Source organism: Hemitrygon akajei, chromosome 17 (genome assembly GCF_048418815.1).
Source record: "Hemitrygon akajei chromosome 17, sHemAka1.3, whole genome shotgun sequence".
NCBI classification, from domain to species: domain Eukaryota; kingdom Metazoa; phylum Chordata; class Chondrichthyes; order Myliobatiformes; family Dasyatidae; genus Hemitrygon; species Hemitrygon akajei.
Window position 1 is genome coordinate 29,649,496 of NC_133140.1, and position 19,881 is coordinate 29,669,376.

General features: G+C 41.0%; 1 protein-coding gene across 1 annotated transcript; it reads right to left on the minus strand.

Annotated features, from left to right (window-relative positions):
* Positions 1-1,314: 1,314 nt before the first annotated feature.
* Positions 1,315-19,712, minus strand: LOC140740576 (bifunctional arginine demethylase and lysyl-hydroxylase JMJD6-like). Its single transcript, XM_073069856.1, has 4 exons — positions 19,004-19,712; positions 13,631-13,766; positions 7,185-7,314; positions 1,315-2,958 (listed from the first exon to the last, which is right to left on the minus strand). Exons 1-4 carry the CDS (start codon positions 19,636-19,638, stop codon positions 2,873-2,875), a joined length of 987 nt encoding a protein of 328 aa, XP_072925957.1. The 5' UTR covers positions 19,639-19,712; the 3' UTR covers positions 1,315-2,872.
* Between the last annotated feature and the right edge of the window lie 169 nt (positions 19,713-19,881).

The window sequence follows — 19,881 nt, forward strand, 5'->3', positions numbered from 1 at the left end:
CCAGCTCCTTTACGTGGATTTTTTGAAGCTGCAGCTGAATGCACTTCTCAGTTGTAGTTGTCAGGGACACTGGAGGTCTCCCTGTTTTCCCATATCCCACAGGAGGAGCATTCAACAAACCTGCCAGGCATCTCTACTGTCTTAGCTGTTCAGATATAAAGGAAAGGAGAACAAAAAACATAACCTTGAGCTTTTATTTTCGATTTCTCTGAATGAAACTTCGCTTCTCAAAGAGCTAAAGCCTCAAGATCACCACTCAGACTGTGTTCACTGCCGTTGCGAAGATGGCTCTGCACTTGCCCTTGTCCTCCTTTAATTTGCTCTTGCTAATCTATCCCAAACACTGATTGGTCACTAGTGTAAGCTCTCTTTCACTGTAATGACCTGCTGCTGCCTTTTGTACTCGGGTGGCGGACCTGATTAAAATCCCCTCCTCTCAAAACTTTCCATGTCTGGATTGTCTGCTGGTCAAAGCTCTTTTATTATTATTACAGATTTTACAATTTCCAGCATCTGGAGCATTTTGCTTATTTTTAAAAATTTGTTAATTATGTGTTTTTTAAACTGAAGTTAAAATAATAAAATTGATTGGTCTTGTAAATGGTAAATTCAGATGTCCTTTTGGTACCGGAACATGAGTTTTGTAACAGGAGTTCTAAGAGGCTGGCTAAATTTGTAAAAGGTTTTGAATGTATAAAGTGGTAAAAGAGAGTACAAAAAAATTATAGGCCAAGTGAAAGAACTTAAGGATAGTATAATTTTTCATAGATACAAGACCAACCGCAGCTTCTGAGAGCCAGATTCAGATTTAAACATGACCTGTGAAATTGTGTGGATGTTCTATCAGTGCATTTGAATTGGAGAAAGAAAAATACCCATCACAAGTACAAGACATCCCTTGTCATCACGTATTCCCCTTTGTTACTGTGTTCTGATATTCACACAAAGTGAAATTGGGAGGAGGTCTATACATTTTGAGAGCTCCTTGCTGCAAGGAATCTACATCCTGGAACCAAAACATTTTCCATTAAACACATGGTCCACTGAAACCAGATTTTCCATAATTTCCATTCAGTAATTATATTCACTCTGCTCCTTTGCTATTGGTCATTTCATTTTGGCCAACACTCCTAATTTTCTAACTTCCATTCATCCTATTTTATCCCAGACTCTTACATGAATAGGTGATTGGAGTGGTTGCTAGTATGATAAATCTGCTAGGTTTTAATACTCTAAAATATTGCCCTTGCAAATTATTGTACAAATCATTAACATGATCTTAAATACATCAATAAAGATCACATGTGTAATAAGTACCAATTATCAAAGAAATACTTTATTTCCACATATCTTACATGGATTATAAGTAACTTATGAAACTAATGTGCCAATAGACATAAATATTGCATATCAAGGTAATTATTTGAATTTCTAACAACAGTAAACCTTTAAACCACATATCCATTATAAACATGGTAGTAACTGGAATGTCATTCCTGTAAAATAAACCCAAGGTATTTAGAGAGTAAAGTGCAAATAAGATTAACACTCTGCAATTAAAGTTCTGATAGACTAATATTAGTGTAAAATATTAATCGTTTCTCCAAAGATGCTGCATGATGTCGGTTTCCAACATTTTCCTTTCCTGTTAAGTTATTCAGCCTCCTTTAATTTGAACTTGGTGTACTTAAAAATGCACTATTTACAAAGTAACAGTAAATACAAAGGTGAATAAAAACTCCTTTATATAAATGTATTCTATAAGACAAAGTCAGACATTACAGAATCTAGCAAGGAGATCCCAAGCAAATGTGAAATGACTGTGCTTTGAGGATGCCATCCAAACCTGACAATTAATGTAGATGTTACTTTTTTTAAAAAAAGCATAGGATAATGCCATAAGTCACCAACTCTACTTCAGTGAACACTCAAACCTGAGACCTTAAGACTGTGCCACAATATCCAGTTGATCCAGTGAGTCACATAACTCATCTCTCAGGGTGTGCAAAGTATATGTACTTGGTATAATGCTAATGTCTTTAGTTTTTCCATTATTGCATAACTTCAATTGTACTTACTGAGTAAAATCTGGCTTCACATTCACATATATTTCTAAAATTGAGTTACAAATATTTTGATAGGTTAACTCCAATTGTAAAGTTGATCATGAAAATACCTGATGTATTCACATTTGCCACCTTTCAATTTCAATATAGCTGTTACAAAGAGGAAAGTGTGACAAAAATGCTTTTCTTTTTAATCCTATCAGGCTAATTCGAAACTTCCTTTTAAGATGAAATGATGATCTGGAGACTATAAACTCACTGTAAACCAAAGCTGGAAAAAGATAAATCATTTTTCATCTGGGTTATGAGAACATGGCAGGAACAGAGGATTAAAGAGAAACTGTTTACATAGAAAATCGACACCAAAGTCTTCAGGAGAAAGCTACTGAATATGTTAACTGCAAGAATATAGCAGCTACAGGTAAACAAGAGAAACGATTCCAATCCATTGAACTGTTCAAACCATCCAGCAGGATTTTAAGTCAGAGAAAATAAGGTAACATTTTGATAACTAGAAGTGAATTTGGTTGGAGCACTGCCTTTGTGAGGATTCCCAGAAAATAGTGACACTTTGGTTCCAGTCTGTCTTTATGCAGAAGTAATGTTTATATCCTTGAACTCCCAATGAACGTTCTTAAAAAGACCTCAAGCTGAGAGCACAATAGTCACTTCTGTTCATCACCATTTGAGGTGATGTGAATTGTTATCCAATGCACACAGAATTCTGCAGCCTTTATCCAATGTTCCTTTAATGCCATAACAATTTGGCGCCATGTTTCTTTTTCCGAGGTTTGATCTTGCAGAGTTCAGTCATATTCTGAACCAATTGTAATACTGAGTTCTTCTCCCAAAATGTGAGTTTCATGAAACCATTTATTTGTGTCCAACACAACTAGAAGTGGAAGGAAGACAAGGTTATCACATCAGTTGTACTTTTTTCCGATTCATACCACCCATTCACTGTCTTAACAAATACAAGCGGTTCCAGTAAAGTGGCTGAGGTCACTGCCCCATTACACAGTCTGCTGTACGTTTCATTCATGTGCTACAGAGGTAGTAGTACAATAATCTCACATCTCCAGCCAAAATGGTCAACAAAATAAAATGGCACTTCACTCTGCATAATGTCCAATCTTCCCTGCAGTAACAATGAGTTGAAAAGTCTATTGTGCATGTCCCTTCCGCCCATCTCATGCATGCTGAATCACTATTCTGCTTAATTCCATCAATCTGTACCTGGATCACAGCCACCATATCCCACCCATCCACATACTTATCCAAACCGCTCTTAAATGTTGAAATTGAACCCACATCCACCATTTCCACTGGCACCTCATACCACTCTCTCACCACCCTGAGTGAAGAAGTTCCCCCTCATGTTCCCCTTAAATATTCCAATTTTCACTCTTAACCAATGACCTCTCGTTCTAGTCTCACTCAATCGCAGTGGAAAATGTCTGCTTATATTTACCCTATCTAAACACCTCGCAATTTTGTATACCTCTATCAAATCTCCCCTCATTCTCCTGAAGTCCAGGGAATAAAGTCCTAACCTATTCAACTTTTCCCTATAACTTAAGTCCTGCCAACATCCTTGTAAATTTTCTCAGCCCTCTTTCAACATTAATTTCTATACAGTTGTTCACAAATCCTCTGCCCTGGAATTTGCAGTTGAATGTCAAGAATACCAGCTTGACGTCATGTTCCTCGGTAGTTTTTACCTCCAGTCCATCCTGATAGATCAGTGGAAGAGATGGGTGATTGGGATTGGAATCTGGCACAAACTATAATACAGGAAGCAGAATTTAGAATGTGTTCAAGCCTACAGCTGGTGGTAAATGAGACCACTCAGAGCTACATCAAAGCAGTTGAGCCTAGAGATAGAAAACAACGTGAATAGGTCTCAACATGCAGAAGGACTGAGGCAAAGGTGGACAAAGCCCCACCCAAAAGAAAAAAAATTTGATGATGCAGAAGGTGTGAGATCAGAGGCTCAGTTCAGGAATGAATACGATGCTAGGGTTGCCCTGGACAGTGATCAGCGAAGGGATGGAATTGGGTGCTGGAGACCAGAGTTTGTGGCAGGGATCAAAAGCAGAAGCTACAGCCTTCCCATAGTTAATTGGAGAAAATTTCTTCAAAATGGGATGTAATCATGCAGCACAACAAAGCAGAAATAGTGGAACAATTAAAAAGGAGTGTAGAACTGAGTGCTGTCAGCACATATTTGTGATTTTGTTTCTTTATGTGTAAATATTAGCATCACTTGCTCAGTTTCTGCCTAATTTTTCTGTTTATATATTTAACATTTGACTGTGATATACAGTGGCAACTTTGCCTTACTTTTTCTTCACACATAGCTAACAATCTTTTATAATTATGGATATAGCAGACTTCCTAAACACAAATAGTTCTACACTAGGAGCAAAAAAACAGCTACTTCAGTTAATGGTAGATTTTCTCCACTATTCCTCAAGATAGTGGCTGAAAGAGACTGAGTAGGACTGATTGCAGTTGCCAGTGTTAATAACAATATGCAAATTGAATAAAATTACATTTGTCCAGATTCTAATTTATATAACATTTGCACTTAATGCGAGTTTTACTGTGCTCAGTTGGATAATCATGAGTTTCAGCCTTGCAGGAAAGTATCTCTGACTAAATCAGAGGATAAATTTTGTGTTTATGAAATTCATGCCTTCTCTATTTGGTGTCTATTTCTGGCAACAGTTCATTACTTATTAAATAACATGAAAGTTCCATGATTCTGCGTGTAGCTGTTGGTGTAGTATTATGTATAAAGAAACACTTTTCTGTTCATGACTGCTCTGCACTTTTAGGTGCTTTAATATCAGTTTGTTTTTGGTGCCTTTAATTTCCATAACATCCAAATTAAAGGTAAATAGGTGTCTTTAATTTGGATGCTGTGGAAATTAAAGGCACACCTACTGCGTAATGTGAGATCTTGAAACAGAAACAGCACAGCATAAGGCAAGCGTATGTGGTTTTTAAAGGAATACTATTTTCAATAAATAGAAAATTATCCTCGTGACACTAACAAAAAGAAACCAGCTATGACCATAAATCATGCATTAGCAAACTCTTAGCTGTTAATCCACTACTCACTTTGGAACTGACAACCCAGTAAGCTAAATTCCTGATCAGCAGGAATGCATCGTTGAGCTTTCTGTGTGTTAGTAAGGTTCACTGTTCATTCAAATCATTTTTATAGGATCCAGCTGGATGAATATTAATTATTTATTTTCATTTGCTTCTTCAGTCATTTGATTTAGCCCTTTCTCCAATGAGGCAGTAATCTGAACCAGGCAGCTTTGTTACAATACTCTCCAGAAGCCCTCACATATTGTTCATGTATGACCAAAATATCTCAATGTAAGCAAGAGTTAAATAAAACATTCCATCACCAATTAATACCATGTATTCCTTTATGTTCATTTCATTCTACGTTCACTTCCTACAAAAACTCTTCAAATCAAATTGTCAAACTCCCAAGGGTCAGCCTCATTACTCACCAGACTTGTATATACAGAAACAAAAGGTTTCAACTGCTTCTTAGGTCTCCAGCTCCTCTCTGCTGACATTAAAAGTTATTCTGGCTTATTGATTAGATAATTTATCCAAGGTAACACTTTGTATAAATATTATCAGAGCTCTAAAGATGTTACTTCTCAAGGCATTTATGAGCTCTACTCCTTGGTTTCCCTATCAGTATTGCTCAAAGTCCAAGTGATATTAATTTGAGCACGTAGACATCCAGAATTTAAGACCATTGTTGCTCAAAGTCACTGACTGCATTTCTTCAGGACGTCATTCCTTCAACCATTTCTGCATCTGTCACAAGATACACAAGATGGCAAATCCCATTGTTTCAGTCTGCTCCTGTGCCACAGAACTTCCTTTCCTTCCATGACTCTGTTCATTCTGTTTCTGTCCAGTTCCTCCCTACTTACATCGGATCCACTTTCAACTGACAGCTGCCAATTTCCTAGTCCCAATCTGCGAATGTCCAATCCCACTACACTTCCACTCTGCACCAGCAATGTCTGCAGGTTCTTTGTCTCCTCCTTAAAATAGATGCTCAATCAATAGACCCTCCACCCACTCCAAAGGCTTTCCATGCCTGACGGAATGAGTTCTCACATTAAACAAATAACCCTTTTTTCCAAAATCAAAGGTATGACCTATGCTTGCCTTGGTGGAGTACGTGACAAATTCCTTACTTCACTTCAATTTTGTTTACTGATGTTTTCGACTTTGGTACAGAACTTGAAGGTGTCATCACCTTTATTTGCAGCTTCCATCCTGCTTTCACTCACCTAATCACTCTTTGCCTCGTCTTCCATCAACTTCCCTCCCTGCAGCCTTCACCACTATAATTGTTAATTTAGTCTGTGTCCACTATCATAGCCATTCCAATTATTCTCTTTGTTCTGTACCTTTTCTGAAATCTAAAGCTTGCTAGATTTATAATTTTCTACATGATGATGATAAATCATCAATCTGAAACATTAACTGTTTCTCTCTCCATAGATGGTGTTTGATCTGCTGAGTATTTCCAGTATTCCCTGTTTTTATTTTATAAACACAAGCCAGCTGTGATCATTTGATCTCTTACTCATTCACTGTTGGATAATGCAAATATAATCCCGGAACTCGGATGCAGCTAACACCCATTGACAGACTTTGTCTTTGTTAAATTAAAAATTATCCAGTACTATACATGGAAAGCACACCATGCCAATTCTCTACAATGGCATAGTCCTTGTCAAATCAAAGTTATTTGGAGTTGGTATGCAAATTAAGCTTCAGCTGACAACCAATCGTAATAAATTAGAAAGCTTTGTTTCCAGGCAGTGCTGGAAGCCTGATCTGTCTAATGCAATCACATGTGATTACCAACCTGCAGGAACATTGGATCTAGGTAAAATTTTGGAATAATACGGTAACTTGACAGTTTGGGGATCAACAGTGAAAATATGGGCTGGGAGAGCTAAAGTATGTGTAGAGTCAGCCATGCAGCATAGAAGCAGACCACTGCATCCACGCCTACTATCGACACTCATTTACCACCACGCTGTATTGGGAAAATCTACGTACTTATTTGTCCAGGGTACACAATGGCTTCCAGTGAAGAGCATTCATAGTAGCATTCTGCAGGGGGTTCCAGCTTCCAGTGCTTGATGCCCCTGATTTGGGCCTGCCAGGATGGATTATCTACATCATCAATCTAAGGAGTAAAGACACAAGTTAAAAATAACATTTTTTATATTAAGTTCCAATGCCAATAACTCAAAAACAGTTTTTTCAGAGTTGTGCAGCACTGAAAACCTCTTAGGCCCACAACCATCATGCCGATCTTCACCAACTCTGCCTGCCAGGATTAATTCCATATTCCTCTACAGCCTGTTCTTGTCGTCAGATGAGGATTGAACACCACATTCAAGTTAAATTTGTACTATAGAAATTACTTTGTACAGTTACCTTTTAAACACATTCATTAAATAGATGCAGAGGAATGTCAGGGCAAGGGGTTGGAAAGAAAATAAAACACTGATGCGCGTTCAGCTTTAGGAATAATCTCTTTCCACTTTACCTTGAAATCTAATTTCAATGTACTGTACTCTTACTCTGTAAATAAAGTAAGTTTTATAGGTCACATGCTCATCTTAGGACATATATGTCAAACTCAAGGCCCGCGGGCCAAATCCGGCCCACGGTGGAATTATCTTTGGCCCGCGAGATAATATCTAATTACTATTAAAGCTGGCCCCAGTAATCGAACCGCTTATGGAGTATGATATGGCTAATGCTGGGTTTATTCAGGTACCAGGTTTTCAGGGTTTTTAGTGTTTATTCGGCAGTCTTCTTCATAAGAAACGGAATTTGTAAAGTGAAACACTTTGTAGTTATAGCAGAGACTGAGACACATGAGAGCAGGCTGAAAAAATGGAGGCAACGAAGGCTGCGTTCGCACGCGTCCGGCCCGTATGAAGCTGCATTTTGCTCAATCCGGCCCGTGACCTAAAATGAGTTTGACACCCCTGTCTTAGGCTGCCCATCAGGATCGGGAATGGCTTGATTTCATTTCAATTCTGTGAGTTTAGATTACTGATGAGGCCAGTATGAGATCTGCAAACTCTGGCAGTTAGGGCAGATGTTGATGAGTAGTGTAGGAGGTGGTGCGCTCCTTTCACTGCTTAAAGCGGGCTTGTGTGTGCTCTAGAGAGAAGATTATAGGTTCACAATGGCCTCCTAAAGCTTGTTCTCCATTTGAGAGTTCACGGACCACCTATGGCCACAAGTCAATGGGGACATTACACTTTTGCTGAGGCGGCTTTGAGAACATTCTTGAATCTCTTGCCCTGATAAATGCAGTAGTTTCAGTATTATGGTGTTGGATATCACTTACAAGCTACCATGCCAATGGATTTAGAAGATATTGTAATTTTGCAGACAGTGTTGGTGGTACCTCTCCAGTGTTTTGAGATATTTACTGTATGATTCAGATGTGTACCAGAAGGTCTGTGTTGCTGTTGTAATAGGTTTAGTGCCAGATTTAGGATCTTCAAACATTCTTTTCCTCAGATGGCCAAGGGCTGTGCAAGCTAAGAAGGCCAAACAACTGTACAAGCACAGGTGATGAAGGACAGCTGTGCTGGGACGTCATGCCGGCAGACCAGCAAAAATGAGGGCTGGTGGTCCATGTGATCAGCAAGTCATCCTTTCATTCCAGGGCAGGAGGCCAGTGAGACTGGAGTTTGAGGCAAGGTGCTCAGGGTCTTATCATCAGTGAGTCCAGAGTTCAAGGTCCTCATACATAGTCATCGGTGTGTCCTGGGGTCAGTATCGAAGCTCAAAGGCCAAAGGTCATCTAGAAGCCTGGAAGTTGAAGTCCATTGGCTGAAGCCCTGAGTCTGTGATTTCACTGGGGAAGTTGAAAGCCCAGAGATGGCCTAAACCTGTCCTAAGGCTAAAGAGCTGTGTGTCTGTAAGTGGGGAGGCAAGGGGCTTGTTTTGGTGTTGTCTTGTGGTTGTTGATCTGTTGCTTGTGTTGTTCTGTAAACATAATGGGCATACCTTATTGGCACTACAATGTGTGGTGACACTAGTTGACTGCCCCCAGCACCTCCTGGGGTGTGGTTGTAATGCATTTCCCTATATTTTGATGTACATGTAATAAATAAGTGACTGAAACACAAGTCCCACTCTGGGATGAGTGTCCCTATTGTGCCTGCAGCCAGTGAAAGCAAAGGAGCAGGAAGATCTGAACTTTCCTGGGTTCCATTTTCCCTAGGCTGTCCACTCAGCCAGCTGTGATTCCTTTCCCCTCACCACTTCCAATGCTCCCCAGAGCTCCTGACTGTTGACAATTATTGATGTCCATACTGACGGGGGTTAGAACAACACACATAAAATGCCAGTGGAACTCAACAGGTCGGGGCAGGGGGGGAGATAGACAATCAATGTTTCAGGCCAAGACCCTTGAACTGGATTGGATTGGAATGGAAGGGGGAAGAAGCCAGAATAAGGGGGGGTCTTGGGGGGAGGGGAAGGAGTACTAGCTAGAAACTAATAGGTGAAGCGCAGTGGATGGGGGAGGGGGAATAGCGTGGGAAGCTGAGAAATGACGTGGGAAGGATAAAGGGCTGAAGGAGGAGGAATCTGGTAGAGGAGAGTGGACCATAGGAGAAAGGGAAGGAGGAGGGGCACCAGAGGGAAGTGATAGGCAGGAGAGAAGAGAAGCGGTAAGAGTGGAGCCATGGTGGAGAAAGGAAGGAGGAAGAAGGGGGGAAAGGGGAAAAAGCTTCCGGACATTAGAGAAATCAGTGTTCGTGCCATCAGGTTGGAGGCTACCCAGATGGAATATGAAGCGTTGCTCCTTCGATCTGAGAGGGCCTTCATCGTGGCTGTAGAGGAGGCCATGAAACAACATGTTGGAACAGGAGCGTGGACTGCAACTAAAATGGTAGGTCTCCAGGAATTCCTGCTTGTTTTGGATGGAGCAAAGGTGCTAGACAAAGTAGACCCCCATCTACACCAAGTACCGCCGATGTACAGGAGCTCACACTGGATACAGAAGACGACCTCAACAGATCTGCAGTTGAAGTGTTGTCTCACTTGTTTGGACTATTTTGGTCTAAATGGAGGTGAGATGGGAGGTGAATTTGCAAGGGCAGCATTTATGTCACTTGCAGGAATAAGTGCCAGGAGGGAGACAGCAGAGAGAGAAAGGAACGGACAAGGAAATCACACAGAGGATGATCCCTACGGAAAGCGGAGAGTGGGGGAAGAGGTAAAGATGTGTTTGGTGGTAGGATCCCATTGAAGATGGCAGAAGTCGCAGAGAATGATGTGCTGAATGCGGAGGGTCATGGGCTGGTAGGTAAAGACAAGAGGAACTCTATCACAGTTAAGGCAGCAGGAATATGGGATGAGGCCAGATGTCTGGGAAATGGAAGAGATGCAAGTGACAGCAGGATCAATGGTGAAGGAAGGGAAAATCTATTCTTCTAAGGAGAAACACGTCTCTAGTGTTCTGGAAGGGTAACCGTATTCTGGAAACAGATGTGGCCGAGACAAAGGAAATGAGAAAAGGGCATGGCATTTTTACAGATAACCAGGGTGGGAAGAAGCAGGGTCATGATAGCTGTGAGAGTCGGTAGGTTTATAAAAGATATTGGTAGACAGTTTGCTCCAGAGATGGGAGACAGAGAAATCTTTGCTGGCAGTCTACTTTCTTTTCCGTTTTGTGATCTTAACCTAGGGTTCCTCATGTTAGCTCTACACTGATTGTCTCACTCTCACCTTTCTACATCAGACATTGGGAAAGTAGGGAGAAAGAGGAGACAGAGAGCGAAAAGAGGAGAAAGGCCAGAAATAAAATTGTGGGCACGAGGAAATCTGCAGATGCTGAAAATTCAAGCAAGTCCTGACGAAGGGTCTCAGCCCGAAACATCAACATTGCTTCTTCCTATAGATGCTGCCTGGCCTGCTGCGTTCCACCAGCATTTTGTGTGTGTTGCGTTAATATAATTGTGGAATTAGCTTCACATTGGGGAGTCTGAAAAACTGCAATTTCTGTTGTGACTTGCTCAGTAACCTGCTCATTACTGCCCAATTCGGATTTTGCCAAGGCCACCTATTACAGGCATGGTATGAATGCTAAACTTCAGAGATTGATTGAATCTTTGCCCTTTGAATCAAGGCAACAATTTACTGACTGTAACACAAAATTCAGAGAATTAAGGATAACCTGGATCAGAGGAATAGGCCGATCAATTCATGTTGGCATAAACTCAATCTTCAAGCCCTTTACTATCATTCCTCTTGTAACCCTCTCAGCAAAACATTCCATTTATTGCCCTTTATGCATTTTTCCAGTATCCCCTGTAATGTATAAATAATATTAAGATAACTACTCTCTGTCACCGGGGAATTCCAAATTATCTCCACTTCCTGATTAAGGAAGTTTCTAAATACTTGCAGAACATTTCACAGCTTTGAATTTTTTTTATTAGGTCAGCCCTGACCCTTTGCTTTTCAATAGAATCTCCTAACTCTACACTTCGCTGATGTGTACAACCTGGTATTACTCCTCCCTTGGTTTGTACCCTCTGAGGTAGCTCAATATAATTCTTAAGGTTAAGAAAGGCAGCTGAGAGATTACAGGTTTAATCTAAAAAATTACTTATTAGAATCTTTTGATCCTCATTGTCTCATAATTGATTCCAATGATCACGTATTCACTCCATCTCATGCTAACCCACCACTCTTTTACACTTTGTTCCAAGCGCATTATAGTTGTTGAAAAGCAATGTGATTCTTCTTTATTTGAAATATCATGAGGGATCTGGACTGAAGAAATCATGTTATTTCGAGGCCTGGCCCACACATTGTTGTCATTCACAACTGTAATATGGTGTTAGCTAACACAATTCCCATACTCTAATCACACAGTAATGCAACTCCTGTGAATTCAAGGGGGTAAAGTTCAGAATCTGCCCGTTCAAATGGTCTTGACTGTATTTCTCTGGCCCATGACCCAACTGAGACGTCGGGGCCCCACTTCATGTACCTTCAGGCAGAGAATCAGGTTTTGCCTAAGCTCTAATAACGTCATAACTTTCCCTTTTATTGATCACAGTGCCTGAAGTTCGACTTAAATGATATATGATAGATCGTGGTCATTAATACATAACAAAAATGGCAGAAGCAGACCAAACGAAAAGTATAGAAGTAGAGTATCTGAAATGTGGATTTACACCAACACCAAGCAGCCAATGTGCCTGTTCTGTGAAAACATTTTTCCAAATGAGGCAATGAAACTGTCCAGGCTCCTTGAACATTTGAAGAGAATATACTCTGATAAAGCAAACAAGAACTCGGCTTATTTTTAGTCCCTCTTTGCAAACTTTCAGAAACAGAAAACACTTCAAAACATGTTTGCCAGCACTTAACAAAACAGTGATGGTGTGCATGCTTCAACAACATTTCATTGCTCATTGCTAAAAATGGAAAGCCCCATACAACTGAAGAAGAACTAATTCTGCCAGCAGTAAGGGAGGCTCTTGGTACAATTTTGCATTAAGTCACCAGAACAAATAATTAAAGCAATTCCATTCAGCGACAACTCTATTCAAATGTCTGAGAATGTGGAAGATACATTGTGCAACATACCTAGGACAACAGAATTTGCTCTGCAGTTGGATGAGCCAACTTTGCCAGGCAACAGCTCTTTGCTTCTTGGTTATGCTTGCTTCATAAAAGATGACAGCATGGTTCAAGAATTGTTATTTGCAAGAGGACTAGAAACAGATATGACAGGAGAGTCAGTATCTCAGTTTGTTGAGCAATTTTTCAAAGGGAAGGATGTTCAGCTCACAATGATAGAATGCCACTGTGGCATTATTTCTTGAAAGAAGCAGACCTAACATATCTATCATTCACGGTGCAATTCACAAGACAACATATTGTTTCCAAAAACCTAAGTAATAGATGCACAAATCATTAAATACTGTTTTCGATGAAATAGAATGCAAATTGCTGAAAGTAGGGATCTACAATTCCTTCTGAGTGACATTCAGCTTGATGCTGAGAAGCTGATATCACTGTTCCAAGCCCATCCATCTCGTTCAAAAGTGAAAAATCAATGAAGTAGTCACCAGTTGGACTACTAATGTATGCTCTACAATTATTTAAGAAAATTGTGTTTACTATAATTAAATAATCTTATTTTTAGCTTTCAACAGATTTTAATAATTTTTGCAGTTATTTGTCACTGTTTTGAATCTGCCATTCCAATTTTCTTTCACTGTGCATTGCAAATCAAAATTCATATTGATTTTATATCAAGGCTGGAAAGGGAGAGGGTGGTGCTGGGGATGTGGTCTAGGAGATGAGGGGGTGGTAACCCAAAAAAGTTTGGGAACCACTGCCCTAGAGTAACAGAATCAAGAGTTAGAAAAGTAAAGTCAGTTAGGACCAGGAGGGATACCCTTTCTTCTGAGCTGCAAACTAGTAACAGTTCATTTTAACATTCTTACATGCATACGGGCTCCATGCCCGGGCACTCCCATGAATATCCAGTCCATTTTGCTTGATTCAGAGATAGCTGGGATAAAATATGGCCGCTTGTAGTGCTGCCTCAAAATACTAGCTGCACTGGAATCACAGTTACTCCTGCAAAAGAAAAATAAAGGATTATAAAATGAAATAGTAATCTGTTTCTTCCACTCATCCACTTGTTGCATTCTTAGAGACTACATAAAGGAGTTTTCACGTATGAAGGAGCAAGAACACCTAGCCAACTTTCTCCACCAATACCTTACTCTGTCCTATGACTCAAACGTTAGAGGGAGTGCCCATTAGCCCTATGAATATAAGATTTGTGCCAGCAGCACTGTGCATTTTTTCAATAAGTCTATATCCATGTTGACAAAAGAGATTCCTGATGCAGGAATCTGGAACAGGAAACAAGAACGCTATGAGAACTCAACAGGTCAAGCAACATTTCTGAAAGTAAAAGGTGCGCATCACATTTCAAGTTGAGACTCTTTATCAGGACTGCAGGAGCTGACTTTCGAAATAGCAGCAATTTATTAAAGACTGGTGCACACCAGGAGACCAGTCAAAGCTGATCTACCTGAGCATGAATTTGGTACAGTTTTTACATTCTTAGTTGACAAGATTACCAGTAAAGCCTCTTTTTGATAACAGAATTGTGGCAAAAGGAAGACCTAATTAAGTAACAGACTAGGTCCTGATTACAGACAATCCACAGATCTAGCAGCAAATCTAGTTTTCTAATACAATAAAGGGTGTGTGCTATAATAGAATCAGTGAAGTTCCTGAACCTTGGGTGTCATCAGTGGTCCATTCCATGTCTCTACTTCTAGGCTTTGTCTACAGCTTAGTTATCATATTAGCACAACTCACATCCCTATTTATGAGTTATTAGCTCTCACTATACTTTCCACTAAAACAGGGCTGAGGGAATATTCTAATTCAACGAGGATCAGCTGCAGCATGAAATGAAGCTCTGTAGTGAAACACCGGCCTGAGCTTTGATTTCCTGTGCACTCCCAGCTCTTCCCTCAACCATAACCCATCATAAAAATTCAACTTTATTATATAGATAATTCTTTCATAACTTCCCCTCCAGCACAAAGAGCACAATAGCAAGAGCAAGTCGTGCCTACATCAGCTATGATTCGATGACATATTGCTACTAGGCATTTTTCTAAATATTAACTCATCTTCGTATTACACACTCAGTAACTCTGGATCTTTTTAAAGGCCTTTCTTATAACTTCCATGCATTTTCTTCTCCAAATCAATTAATTCTTAAATATTTACTTTTTCCATTGAAGAATAGAAACTAAAAATCTTAATCAAAAAGCCTTGACTCTGCTCTATCTCTAATACATGACCTGCTGAAGTAATCTCCTTAATCATCACGATTGACATTAAGGACATTGAATCCATTACTTCATGGCATTATATGAGAGCTGGCAGATTGTACATGTTTTGCTAAAGGTTATTAGTTTGCAAGAATGAGAGGGCAACCTCACTGAATACATTTAACTTGGAAGTGGAGATAACTTCTAGGTTACAGGGAAATTGAGGCTTGTTCCAAGCAAGCAGAAAAGACCAGAAAACACAATCTTATTGAAAGGAGATTTTAAAAATGTATACACTGGCAATCGCAATTAAAAACCAAAAACACTGGACAAATCTAAAGAAGGGTAGTGAATTTTCAATCTCAATTAAAAACCAAAATCATCAGACAAATCGGCCTTGGATCTGAAACATTTACTGTTTCTCTTTCCAAAATTGCTGCCTGACCTGCTGAGATTTTTATAAATGGAAATGCAGGCTCAAGGGACAGGCCATTCCTACTCTTATCTCTTTTACTCCTGTTATTTATTTCCAGTCTATCATCCTCCAAATTTACCAACTTCTGATTTGACAATCTTACTCTATTTCATTTTCCTTTCTAGCTTAAATCTGAAGATACTCATCTGATCCAGAGGATGATCTACTCTACAGCTTTCAAAAGACTCTGGTACACAAATCACCTAGACTAGATGGACCACAGGGTACTGAAAGAAGCTGAAGAGATAGTGGAGGCAGTAATAGTGACCTTTCAAAAATCATTAGATTTTGTAAGGACTGGAAAATTACAAATGTCATTCCACTCTATAAGGAGAGGCAAAAGACAGAAAATTTATAGACTGACATCTCAGGGTTAGATGTTACAGTCCATTACTAAGAACGAGGCTTTGGGGTTCTTGGAAGCCAAAGCCAGCAAGGTTTCCTTATGGGGGAAATCTAGCCTGACAAATTTGATGGAATTAATTAAGGAAATAACAGGCAGGATAGACAAAGGAGAGCCAGTGGATGTTGTTTACTTGGATTTTCATAAGGCCTTTGAAAAGGTGCTGCACAGGAAGCTGCTAAGCAAAAGCCCACGATATTACATGAAAGATGAACAGAATATTGGCTGACTGGCAAAAGGCAGAGTGTTGGAGTAAAAGGGGTCTTTCCTGGTTGACTCCCAGTGACTAATGGTGTTCCACATGGTTCAGTATTGAGTCTGTTACTTGTCACAACATACGTTGATGATCAGGATAATGGAAAATGATGGCTTTGTGACCAAGTTTGCAAACAATACAAAAGTAGGTGTAGGGGCAGATAGTTTTGAGGAAGCAGGGAGTTTATAGAAGGACTTGGACAGATTGGGGGAACAGAGGCATTGAAGAGGGTTCAAAGGAAGTGTATGAGAATGATCCTGGAAATGAAAGGGTTAACATATCAGGAATGTTTGATGGCTCATAGACTGTATTTGCTAGAATTCAGAATAAGGTGGAGGGGGGCGGAAATGTCTTAGAAGCTTATAGAATGTTGAAAGACCTAGATAGAGTGCATATGGAGAGGATCTTTCCAATAGTTGGAGAGTTACGGACTGGAGGGCACTGAACAGAAAAACATTTATTTAAGACAATGTGAGAAATTTATTTAGCTAGATCTGAGGAATTCTTTGGCACAGATGGCTGTGAAGGCCAAGTCATTGGGGATATCAAGGTTGATAGGCTCCTGATTAGTAGGGCATCAAAGACTATGGGGAGAAGGCAGGAGAATAGGGCTCAGAGGGAAAATAAATCAACCATGATTGAATGGCAGAGGAGACTCAATTGACAGAATGGCTTAATTCTGCTCCCATGTCTTATGCACTCAACATCCTTGTATCCTAACTTTGCCAAAGTTGTCCCCAAATTTAAGATAATTCAATATGTCAATATAACCTCAGATCATTCACATGATTTACTGCTTTGTATGTTACCATTTTTTGGCAAAGCAGTTACCTTATATTTAGATGTCACCAGATTCCTCAATAACCTGCCATTATTTCCAATGTCTGATAACTAAGGCAGTCCTTTTATTTACTGAGGACTCGCCAATGTTCTGTTCATTGGCTGCAGATTTAAGAACATAAAATACAAGCCCCACATCACGGGTCCAGTCCGTTCCCACCACAGAGCAGTGATGCAGGAAAGCGGCACCCATCGAGGACCACGCCCCCACCCAGGCCATGCTCTCTTCTCACTGCTGCAGCAATCAGTTCAAAGTTAATGTATTATCAAAGTACATACATGTCACCATATATAACCCCAAGATTGATTTTCTTGCAGGCACACTCAATAAATCCGTAAAATAACAACAACAGAGCCAATGAAAGACTGCACCAAGTTGGGTGTTCATCCTCCTTGCAAAAGGCAACAAACTGTGCAAATACAAAAAGTTTTAGGTGGTTGCATCTCCAAAGGAAGTAGAGGTGCTGCCTTGCATTCTTTGTAAATGCTGGGCCCAGGTCAGGCCCTCTGAAATTATAACACCAAGGACTTTAAAACTGCTGACTCTCACCACCTCTGATCCTCCACTGAGGACTTGCTCACAGACCTCCGGTTTCCTCCTCCTGAACTCAATAATCATCCCCTCGGTCTTGCTGACACTGAGTAGGAGGTTGTTGTTGTGGCACCACTCAGCTGTTTTCAATCTCCCTCCTATATGCTGATTTGTCACCACCTTTTATTCAGCCTGACAGTGGTGTCATCTCCAAACTTGCATTGGAGCTGTGCTTTGACTCACAATCATAAGTGTAAAGTGAGTAGAGCAGGAGGTAAGCACCTGTGCTGACAGAGATTGTGGAAGAGATTTTGTTGCCAATCCAAACTGACTGGGGTCTGCAAGTGAGAAAATTGAGGACCTAATTGCACAAGGAGGCTTGAGACCAAGTTCTTGGAGCTTATTGATTAGTTTTGAGGGGATGATGGTATTGAATGTTGAGCTGTAGTAGATAAAAAGAGCATCCGATGAATGCATCTTTGCTATCCAGATGTTCCAGGGTTGAGTGAAGAGTCAATGAGATGGCATCTGCTGTAATGGTAGACAAATTGGAGCAGATCTAAGTCACCTCTTAGGCAGGAGTTGATATGCTTCATCACCAACCTCTCAAAACACTTCACCACTGTGGATGCAAGTGCTACTGGACGATTGTCATTCAGACAGGTTACCACGGAACCGGTATAAGTGAAGCCTATTGAAGTAGGTGGGTACCTCCGACTGCCACAACGAGAAGTTAAAGACTTCAGTGAACAAGATGCAGAAAGTTGTGAACACAGTCCACTCCATCATGGGCACTAGCCTCACAAGCATCCAGGGCATCTTCAAGGAGCAAAGCCTCAATAAGGCAGCATTCATCATTAAGGACATCAGGACATACCCTCTTCTCAATTCTACCATCAGAAAGAGGTGCAGAAGACAGAGGTACACATTCAACAATTCAGGAAAAGCTTCTACCCTCTGCCATCAGATTTCTGAATGGATATCGAACCCATAAACACTACATCTCTTAGGTACAGTAGTCTCACAACTCATACCACTAGGTTCAGGAACAGTTATCACCCTTCTGCTATCTAGCTCCTGAAGCAATGGGGCTAACTTCACTAGCCTTATCACTGATCTGTTTGCACAGCCAACGATGGACTCACTTTCAAGAACTCTTCATCTCAGGTTCTCAATATTCATTGCTTATTTATTCATTATCACTATCTCTTTCTTTTATATTTGCAGTTTGTTATCTTTGCACATTGGTTGTTTGTCCGTCCTGTTGGGTGTAGTCTTTCATTAATACTATTATGGTTCTTGGATTTATTGAGTATGCCCGTCACAATTAAACAAATCTCAGGATCGTATATGGTGACAGCTATGTACTTTGATGAACATCACCAGACATTACTTCTCCCTCTTTCCACTTCCAAACTTGTCTCAAAAGAATACCTTGAAATTCAGTGACCCTTCACCTATCTTCGCCACGCCATGCAATAAAAGTGAAAGAGCTGAATTTTGACACACACCACCCAATATACCAAGGCTTGGCATTGCTGTGCATGCCAGCGCGACCGGCCTCCATCCCGAAAACATCCCTTAAATTGTGAAACTCCGTGTCGTAGGGGAAGAACTGACATTCACTGCCGCTGTTGTCCAGGGCGCTGCTGCCGCTACCGTAGATCTGGGAGAAGAACTCGAAGCTGAAGACTTCCCTGGCTGACCAGTTCCTCTGACCGTCCTCCACCACCACCGGCTGCATGGAGTAGGCGTAGGCCCGCAGAAACTCCTCATGGCTTAGGTTGCTCTTCCTGTCGACGGCAGTGATATTGCTGCAGACGCGGCAGTCCAAGGGGCGGCGGAAGGGGTTGGGGAAGTCGGAGAACCCCAAGACGCAGATCTCGTTCTCCACTGAGGAACCGTGTAGCCGGAACCACAGGCTGAACGCCGAGCGGCGGAGCGGGCCGCCCAGGCCCAGCAGCAGCAGTAGCAGCGCCAGGAGCGGCACCAGCCCGTGGCACGGCGACGAGGTGCGGCCCCGGCCTCCCAGCAACTTCTGCACCGACGGCAGCTGCGCAATGTCGCGCTCAGTGAGACCGGAGCGCAGAGCCAGAGCCACTATATCGTTCACCTCCTCCCGACTCAGGGCCCGGGCCGCCATCATCCCGTCCCCATCACTTAGCGACAGGGGTTAGAGGTCAGATGAGCCCGGGAATAAAGTTAAGCAGGCAGCTCCGAACACTCCTCCAACCTCTCTTGCACCTTTTTACACAGAGTTATCCCTGCACATTTACCTTGCGTTCTCCTCAGCGTGGCTATCATAGGTATCAACCAACAATAAATTGCCAAATAAAGCCAGGCCTTGTGTTCCAAGGAGAAAAGCAGTGTCGCTGAGCTAGGTAGTCAC

Coding starts and splice junctions, on each gene's coding strand:
- LOC140740576 (XM_073069856.1), bottom strand. CDS start 19,638: ATGATGGCGGCCCGGGCCCTGAGTCGGGAGGAGGTGAACGATATAGTG. Junction 7,315..13,630: donor GGCATGGAGCCCGTATGCAT/GTAAGAATGTTA, acceptor TTTACTCCTTAG/ATTGATGATGTAGATAATCC. Junction 2,959..7,184: donor TGTGTACCCTGGACAAATAA/GTACGTAGATTT, acceptor TTCCACTTCTAG/TTGTGTTGGACACAAATAAA.